This window comes from Lipotes vexillifer, unplaced genomic scaffold (genome assembly GCF_000442215.2).
Source record: "Lipotes vexillifer unplaced genomic scaffold, Lipotes_vexillifer_v1.1 scaffold1267, whole genome shotgun sequence".
NCBI lineage: Eukaryota > Metazoa > Chordata > Mammalia > Artiodactyla > Lipotidae > Lipotes > Lipotes vexillifer.
In genome coordinates, this window is record NW_006790372.1 from 1,106,938 (window position 1) to 1,117,134 (window position 10,197).

General features: G+C 38.5%; 1 protein-coding gene across 1 annotated transcript in view; it reads right to left on the reverse strand.

The window, feature by feature from the left end:
- GUCY2F (guanylate cyclase 2F, retinal) overlaps positions 1-10,197 on the reverse strand; it is an 89,775-nt gene that overhangs the window by 25,858 nt on the left and 53,720 nt on the right. Inside the window, exons 9-10 of the mRNA XM_007463676.1 lie at positions 4,393-4,569; positions 1,924-2,080 (exon numbers count right to left, since the gene is read on the reverse strand). Of these exons, the coding sequence (XP_007463738.1) occupies positions 1,924-2,080; positions 4,393-4,569 (334 nt within the window). The remainder of the gene's footprint in view (positions 1-1,923; positions 2,081-4,392; positions 4,570-10,197) is intronic.

A 10,197-nucleotide genomic window follows, 5' to 3' on the forward strand; every position in this document is an offset into this window, starting at 1 on the left:
GGGAAAGAGACAGACACCGTCCGCTAAAAAAAAAATAAAATAAAATAAAAATAAAAATAGGGCTTCCCTGGGGGCGCAGTGGTTGAGAGTCCGCCTGCCGATGCAGGGGACATGGGTTCGTGCCCCGGTCCAGGAAGATTCCGCATGCCGCGGAGTGGCTGGGCCCGTGAGCCATGGCCATTGAGCCTGTGCGTCCGCAGCCTGTGCTCCACAACGGGAGAGGCCACAACAGTGAGAGGCCCACATACCGCAAAAAAAATAATAATAAAAAAAAAATTCAAAAAAAAAAATAAATAAAAATAAAAAAAAACACCCACTGAAGCTAGCTTTCCTCACTCTAAAACCAGAGTTTCTTAAGTTTGAAAGTAGCCAACCTGTGAATTCAATGGAATTCTGGGAAGCTGGACATTGTGTTTTATCTTTTATAGATGAGTAATTTTGACAGGAAGCTAAGTACTTCCCACTCTACAGCGGTCGTCCCAACATCCTAGCACTAATACCAGGCAACTACTCCAAGCTTTCAAGCTGGGATTAGCCAAATAATAACCATCCGACTAAGTCGTCAACAAGAACAGGCCCACAGAGAGAAATAGAGGAAGAGAGAGACAGAGACAGAGAGAGACAGAGAAACAGAGACACAGAGGAAGACAATAGCACATGTTGCTATTGTGATTACCAGGAGCTTCAAGTCCTTCAAAGCATGGATGGGCAGAGAAAGAGGAAATTGTTATTAAATGTTTTAATTTAGCTGGGTGTAGGAGCTAGTCTTCAGAAGATCTGAACTGAATTCCTGGAACTGCTTGCTGCTAAGTGGCTGCACGACTTGGGCAAATCTTGAGACTCAGGTGTCTCATCTGTTAAATGAGCAAGTTGGACCAGATGACTCCCTAAAATTTCATATTCCACTAGCTTTGTAAAGCTCAAAGATGATGCCACTGATGACTGGACTGTGTCTCTCTCCGTGCACGTGTCTCTCTGTGTCCTGCACTCTTCATTTCTCCTATAAAGTCAGCAATTTTAAAGCTTCTAACACCAAAGATCATTTTAAGAATATGAGTATATGTTGTCATTTTGCATCTCTCCCTCTCTGTGTCTCTTCTGGGTTGTCTGTTTCTCTGTGTTTTTGTGTCATTATTTCTCTTCTTCCCCCTTGCAATACCGGTTAAAACTTTTAAGGTGCAAATTTCCTATATGTATTTAACCCTATTCATTTTCTCTCCTTCTTACTCTTTCTCTTTCTTCCTCCCTCCCTTCCATCAATTCATTCCCTCATAGTTCTCAATCACCCACTCCCAAGCCCTATCTCAGGTTTCTATTTCTTTGATCTGTTATGACCTCTACAGGCATTGTGTGGTGTTGCCACACGTGCACTAAATAGAAGACAAAAACACAAAGTGGACATTACAGGCATGCCTACTGATTTACTAGAAGGCCATAGTTCGGTCTGAAGCCATCCCACACAACCCACAGAGCATTTACTTGCTGGCGGACCCCCCCCCCCCCCTTGTTTCTTTCTCTCTGACAGAGACAGTGAGGGCAGGCTCTAGTGACATCCCATTCCAGAATGGGCTTTGTGGGAGTCCAGCTACCAAATTACCTTCCATTCAATCTGACAAGTATTTATTGAGCACCTACTGTGTGCCTAGCGCTCAGCAAGTTCCTCCAGGGACACCTGGGGTCTCCACACAATATAACCTAATCCTGCCACAGCAGGAACTCGACATTATTGCACTGGCTTTGTTCAGAAGGCTTGGCTACGCTGAGATTACAGCCTGCAGACTTCATTCAACTCCTTTGGCTTGGAAATGAGGCTGCTTTTCAACAAAAGTGGGGAGTTGAATCAGCCTGAGGCTTTAATTCAGGGCGTGTTCTCATTTGAACTTTGGAGTTACCTTGTGTGCATCAGAAGGGTACAATGCTTACCTTCCGCAGAAGGTTCCTCTTGGGAGAGTCTTAGCGTTTCCAAGATGTCATTAAAGCCATAATCTGTCACTTTGAGTACAAAACGCCCATCGACCACACAGTTCCGAGACTTCAGCCTCCCATGAGCAAACTCTCTGTGATGTAAGTACTTCATGCCCTGCAGATGATACAAACAGGATTTATTTAGCAACTTATTTAACTATTGGGGGCTTTTAGAGCCACTTTCTGAGATTGTTAATGGCATGAGCTATTATGATCTAGAATTCAGCCTTTTTCTCTTACACGCAGGCAAAGCAAAACTTTGACAACAAGAATCGTTTCCAGGTCCCTTCTATCGCTAAAATTTTACGTTTTGATGAAGAATCATATCTTGTGGGCATAAAGAACTGTGTGTCATTGGAAGATTTACTGACATTTCAAACATAGATAGATCTATACATATATAATTGCCAAGAATTTGAAGATTCTGATTTTCCCCCAAAAGGTCTAGCCAAACTCTCATCTACTACTGGCAGGAATGGAAATTGGTACAGCCTTTTGGGTGGGTAATTTGGAAATAGCTATCAAAATTGAAAGTATGCGTACCCTGTGACCTAGGCATTCTACTTCTCCAAAGAAATGCTTGCACATGTGCACATACACAAGAATGCTCCTTGCAGCTCTGCTTTATATTATATAATTGGATGTACAATAAATATCAAGAAGGGACATCCAAATTGTGGTACATCCAACCTATGGAATATTCTGCAACAATTAAAAATAATAAGATCAATTTGTATGTACTGATAGGGAACCATATCTAACCCATGAAGTAAGTGAAAAAGAGTAAGTTACAGAACTATGTGACAGTATGTATTTTAAACAACAAACAAAATGTATAATGTATGTAAATACACGAAAAATGAATTGCAAGGCTAAACACCAAATTGTCAACAGTGATTAATTTGGGGGGAAGATATGAAGGAGGATTGAGTAATTGTCAGTATTTTCCCAATATATTTATATCACTTGATTTCTAAATTTAATCGAATGCATTATTTTTATAATTAGAAATGTCTTATTTTTATAATTTATATAAAATATATTAAAATTATATAAAATATATACAATTTATTTTTATATATTTTTAATTAAAAATAGACAATAAAAAAGAAAGCTGAAAGCAAGAAAGCTGATACTGACTGCTACAGTTTGCTTGGCAACCTTATATGACATTCAAATGTGATCTACCAGGACTTTACCAGATGGGTTTAATCATTCACATATAAATACGTCCATTTTCTAGTGCAGTCATCTCGGGACTGTTTATGCTGAGTCCTTTTAAGTATCTGGCTCTATTTTGCCACCTGACACCCCTTTGTATTTGTATGCTTTACATCTTGCACCCTAGGAAATTCTGTAGTCCCCAGTACTTCCAAGCAGAGTCTACAGTGGGGGAGATTTCTCCCTAGCTGTCTAATGCTTGGGTTTCATTCATCACGGGTCTGAGAGGACTCATTTAGAGGACTCTCCCTTAACTCACGGGACTTTGCTTACAGAGTGAGTGGAAAGAGTATTAGAATAGGAATTAAGAGATTTAGATTCTATTATTAGCTCTGCCACTTAATAGCCAGCTGGTAAATGTTTATTGAGTATCTACTATGTGTGGTAGACACTATATAACAAAAACCTCATTTAGTTTCTCTGAGCCTCTGTAAAAGGAGGATAATCACACTTCTTTTATAGAAAATTGGAATGAGATAATGTCTATAAAGCTACCTTGAAAAGAGTTAGGCCACAATACAAGGGTCAAAACTGTGATTAATATACAGGAAGCTCAATGACTATTGGCTATCCAAATCAGCCCACTACAAGTGCACATAGACACAATTTTCATATCACTCTAGGGAGTTCATAGACTCCACTGAAGCCCAACCATGGACCCATCTGTGAACCCCGTTGACTGTTAATAGTCCTTGCCTCTGAGAATGGAGGTGCTGCCTGGTAGAACCGATGGTCTTTTGTCTTTCTGGTCATGCTGAGTTCCACATCTATACCTATGGTATAGACCTATGCAAAGACCCATCACCTAGTTCTAGAGTGAACCACCTTTTAGAATGTGAAAGCCAGGAGATGGGGCTAAGCAGAACCAAAGAGCCTGGGAATGAGCACTTTCCCACATCCAGAAGGCAGAGAAATGGGATGGAAGAAAGGATTTGCTTAAGGCAGAAGAGGGCTCAATAGCTATAGGAAGTAAAGACAAATCTGGCCCTCAAACAGGGGAGCAGGTGAGGAGCAAGCAAATTCTTTCTGTATCAGGACCTTATAACAGATATGGACAAAAGGGCTATGAGAAGAAGTGAGGGCGGATACAGGGAAGGAAGGTGGAGGAGTGAGAGCATCACAATGCCCCAAGGAAAGTGAAACATCCCAAAATATTGAAGCTCTAATCTACAGGGAAAATCTTGGATTTTCAGTCTTTCCATTAACCTTGACGAGATCCAGCAGGAGTGATGATTTAAACATCCAATCTAGTTTCACATCCTGATTTGTCAGTATGTCTTCCAGGCTCCTTCGGGAACAGAATTCTGTCACAATGGCAAACATCCCCAAATCACAGAAGAAGCCCACTAAAGGGTTAATATTCTCATGACGTAGGTCCTTCATCTGGAAACAGAGGGAGAGAAGAGAGTCACAGCTGTTCTGTCTCAATTGGAGCTGGGGGCTTTCTTCCTGATTCTTTAGGGACACTGTGGAGTGGAGCTCAGTGACCCAGGAATACTAAAGAGGTTAGTACAGTAAGAGGTGGAATAGATTGTCTTTCCATGAATATTCATCTATGCAGCATCTATTAAAATAAATAGCTTACATAAACATCAGGCCAAAGCTTACAAAATTTGTTTCAGAAGAAACACTTCGAATTTTGACTACATTTTACCTTTGTATCCATTCATTTTTTTCCACTAATGTGAGAAGCATTTAGTGTGTCTCAACAATGTCCAAGGCATTGGACTGCATGCTAGTGATATAGAGATAAACAAAATGAAATCAATATCCTGAAAGAGCTCACATTTAAAGAAGGGTGATAGACAAACAAACTGACAGCTGTATTTCCCTGGGAAATGGTTTCTTATGGGAGAACGGGATGCTGGTAGAGTTCAGATGGTAAGTATCTAATTCAGTCTGGGAGATCTGGCTTCCCTGAGGAGGTAATGTCTAGACCATCATGAAGCGCAAGTAAGAGCTGACCATGTGAAGGTGACATGGTGGGAGGGGTTGAGAGTGAGAGCATGTTATGCTGAGGAAATTGCAACAGGTTTAGGGTGGCCAGAACACAGTGCAAAGGAAAGAATATGAGACACAAGGCTGGAGAGATAGGCTTCCCTGGTGGCGCAGTGGTTAAGAATCCGCCTGCCAATGCAGGAGACAAGGGTTCAAGACCTGGTCCGGGAAGATTCCACGTGCCACAGAGCAACTAAGCCCGTGAGCCACAACTACTAAGCCTGCGCTCTAGAGCCCATGTGCCACAACTGTTGAGCCCACGTGCCACAACTACTGAAACCCGTGCACCTAGAGGCTGTGCTCTGCAACAAGTGAAGCCACCGCAATGAGAAGTCTGCACACCACAACAAAGAGTAGCCCCCACTCAACACAACTAAAGAAAGCCCGTGCGCAGCAACGAAGACCCAACGCAGCCAAAAATAAATAAATAAATTTATAAAAGGCTGGAGAGTTAGACAGGAGCCACATCCTGTGCAGCTTTGAGAACCGTGCTATAGAATTCAAAATTAATATTATGGTCACTCAATAATTGCTATCTATTATTATTACTTTTTAATGGGGGATGAGAGAGAAAAGGGCTCCATTATTGCTTCTAGATTTCTACTTGGATTCCTGGATAGATGGCAGTGATATACATCAATATAAGAAATTCAGGGATGTTTTAGTAGTGGATACGTTGGTGCCCCACCTATATACCCTTTACAGTGCATCCTGTAGCTGCTGTAAATGTTGGCTGGTAACTCACAGTTGCTCCATTCTCTGGAAAATTGTCCTAGAGGCTAAGCCAAAGGGGAGCTATCTTACTTGAAAGGTTAGGGCCTACCCACAGACCTCAGCTAATGATTGACTGACTGGGAAAGATACAAAAGTTCAACTCCCTCACCTCAAAGTGGAACTCATGGTATAACTTGTGCTCCAGTATTTCTCCCATAAAATCATACTGAAGCTAGTCTCAAGCTGAGATCACATACTTGCCGAGCTTTTACTTCTGCCTTATCCTGCATCCTCACTCCTTTTCCCTTGAGAGTATTCTCTCAATGAGTAATTTGAACAAGAATCTCCATCTCAGGCTCAGCTTTTAGAGAATCTGACCTGAGACAGTGGGAACGCAAATTTTGGGTGATGGGGACAGCTGATTAATTCAGTTTGAGACACATTAAGAATGAGGTGCCTGTGGAACATCAAGGTGGAACTATTCCAAGGAGATAGTGTGTTCTAGATAAACAGACTTGGGAATTGTAAACATGTAAATGGTAGATGAAATTAATGGGAGTGAATGAGATAACCCAAGGGAAGCATATAAAATAAAAAGAAAAGCAGGGGATGAATATCAACATTTAAAAGATGGGAAAAGGAAGAACATCCTGCATAGACTTAGAAATGAGGCTAGAGAAGTGGAGAAAGGCTTATTTAGAACAACATTATGAACACCACAGGAAGAGTTTCAGGGAAGTGAGGTAAATGCCAGAAGGAATTTCAGGAAAATGTGATAAATACTAGAGAGGTCAGGTAAGATGAAGACAGCTACACCCAGACACATCATAATTTATCTCCTAAAATCTAAAGATAAACTTATGCAGGCAGTCAGAGAATATACAAAAACCTCTTCATGATTAAAAAAAAAATTCACAGAAAATCAGAAGTCAAAGCGACATGTGTGAAAAATCCTTCAGGTAACATCAAACCCAAGAGTAAAACATGAAATTCTTTTCCTCTAGAGTCAAGAGCAAGACAAGGATGTCTTCCTTCACCATTTCTACTCAATATTGTATAATAGCATCAAAACATTGATGAGAAAAGTTAAAGAAAACTTAAATAAATGAAGATCTATACCACATTAATGGACTGGAAGATTCAGTATTGTTAAGATGTCCATTTTCCCTAAATTGATTTATAAATTCATATAACCCCCTATGAAAAATTCCAGAAGGCTTTATTGAAGTAATGAACAAGTTTATTCAAGAACTTATTGAAAATTAAAATAAACTACCCTATCCAAAACAATCTTGAAAAAGAACAATTTGCAGGAGCTTATACCACTTAACTATAGGAGTTACTCTGGAGCTGTGACAATCAAGATAGTGTGATATTGGCAGTAGGGTACACTAATGAGTTAGTGAAATAGAGTACAGAGTCTAAAAATATACCCACACATATATAGTCAGTCAACTTTTCACCAAGTTGAAAAGTTAATTAAGTGGAGAAAGGAAAGGCTTTTTAAAATAATTGTTACTGGAACACTGGATATCGCTGTGGAAAAAAAAATTAACCATGACCACTATCTCAGTCCATACACAAAAACTAATTCAAAATGGATCATAATCCTAAATCTAAAATCTTGGAATTGGCAAAGATTTTCAAGCCGCAAAATAAAATCATAAATTGGATTGCCTCAAAATTAAAAATTTTGCTCATCAAAACCATTAAACAAACAATCCACAGACTGAGAAAAAAAATATTGTAAAACATACATCTGACCAAAGGAAGGTTATATAAAGAACGTCTACATTTCAACAATTAAAAGGCAAAACTCTATCTTTTTAATGGGAAAAAATGTGAACAGACAATTCACGAAAGAAGATATACAAATGAATTATAAACACATGAAAAGATGCTCAATAACATTAGTCATCAAGAAAATGCAGGGCTTCCCTGGTGGCGCAGTGCTTGAGAGTCCGCCTGCCGATGCAGGAGACGCGGGTTCGTGCCCCGTTTCGGGAGGCTCCCACTTGCCGCGGAGCGGCTGGGCCCGTGAGCCATGGCCGCTGGGCCTGCGCGTCCGGAGCCTGTGCTCCGCAAATGGGAGAGGCCGCAACAGTGAGAGGCCCGCATAATGCAAGAAAAAAAAAAAAAAAAAAAAAAAAAAAAAAAAAAAAAAAAAAAAAAGAAAATGCAAATTAAAACCACAACAAGATAACATTTTATACACCGTAGAAAGGCAAATATCAAAAAGACAAATGTTGCTGAGAATTTAAAGCAACTGGAACTTTTGTACATTTCTGACAGGAGTGTAAAATATTGTAACCAATTTGGAGACCTGTTTGGATGTTTCATATAAAGTTATACATACATCTACTCTATGACTCAGTTTGTCTCTTCTTAAGCATTTACCGAAGAGAAGTGAAAATATATGTTCACAAAAATATCAATACTTGGACAAAAATGTTTATAGTTGCCTATGAAGAAATACTCAACATACTAATCATCAGAGAAGTGCAAATCAAAATTACAATATATCATCTCCCACCCATTAGGGTGGTTACTATAAATTAAAAAAAAATAATAACTAGATAATAACAAGTGTTGACAAGGATGTGGAGAAATTAGAACTCTTGGGTACTGTTGGTAGGATTATAAAATGATGCAACTGCTATGGAAAACAGTATGGAGGTTCCTCAAAAAATTAAAAACAGAACTACAATATGATCCAGAAATTCCACTCCTGGGTATATATCCAAAGAATTGAAAGCAGGATCTCAGAGAGATATTTGCACACCCATATCCATAGCAACCCAAATGTCCATCAAGAAATGAATGAATAACATAAAATGGAATATTGTTCAGCCTTTAAAAGGAAAGCAATCTATTCACACTTTACCACATGGATGAACCTTGAAGACATTATGCTAAGTGAAATATGCCAGTCACAAAAAGACAAATACTATATTATTCCATTTATATAAGGTGTCAAAAGTAGTCATATTCATGGAAACAGAAAGTAGAATGGTGGTTAACCCAGAATAGGGGGAGGGGAAAAAAGTGAGCTGCTATTTAATGGGTGCAGAGTTTTATATTTGCAAATTGAAAATGTTCTGGCGATGTGTTTAACAACAATGCAAGTATATTTAACACTGCTGAATTGTACATTTAAAAATAAAGATGGTAAATTTTATGTTATGTGTTTTTTCTTAATTAAACAAATATTTATAGTTGTCTTATTCATAACTCCAAAAAACTGGAAACCCAGCCAAATGTTCATCAACAGGAAAATTATAAACAAATTGTGAGATATTCATAAAATGAAATACTACTCAGAAATTTTAAAAAAATGAAGCTGCTACTGATACCTGCAAAGACGTGGATTTAATCTTAAAAATACTATGTTGAGAGAAGAAAGTCAGGCACAAAAGAGTATATAGTCTATCATTCCACTTATACGAAATCCAAGAACAGAAAAAATATTAATTCATGATGATAGATATCAGAACAATGATTGCCTCTGGGATAAAAGAAATAACTGAGAAGGGAAACAAGAGAACTTTCTGGGGTGATAGACATATTCTGTATCTTGTTTTGGGGAGTGGTTACACAGATATATGCAATATATACAATTATCAAAATTCACTGAACAGATAATTCATTCATCAAATTATACGTAAATAAAAAATGTCTTTTTGAAACACAATGAGACATTATACTATGTGAAATAAGCCAGTGACAAAAAGAGGTATCTAAAGTAGTCAAATTCATAGAAGCAGAAAATAGAATGGTGGTTATCAAGCGTTGAGGGTGAGTGGGGAAAAGGAGAGTTTTGTTTAATAGGTACAGAGTTTCAGCTTTGCAAGAGAAAAGCTGTGACAATCTATTGCCAAAAAATGTGAATATACTCAACACTTAGAGGTGGTAATACCTGTCATTTTATCATAATTTAAAATTAAAAAAACACAATGATGAGATACCCATAGAAACCCACTAGAATACTAAAACCAAAAAGACTGACAAGACTACATCATTGGTGATGATGTAAAGGGAGCTCTCATAACTTGCGTGTAGGAAATTAAACTAGGAAAGGTTTGATAGTGTCTTATAAAGTTAAACATATAGTATATTTTAACATAGAAATTCCACTCTTAGGTATTTACCCAAGAGAAATTAAAATATGTGCCCATAAAATGACATAAAAAGCATATTCGTATCAGTTTTATTCACAAGAGCCAAAATTGGAACCAGCCTAAATGCCCATCAGCAGGAAAATAGACAATTACATTGTGTTATATCCATGCAATTGACTAC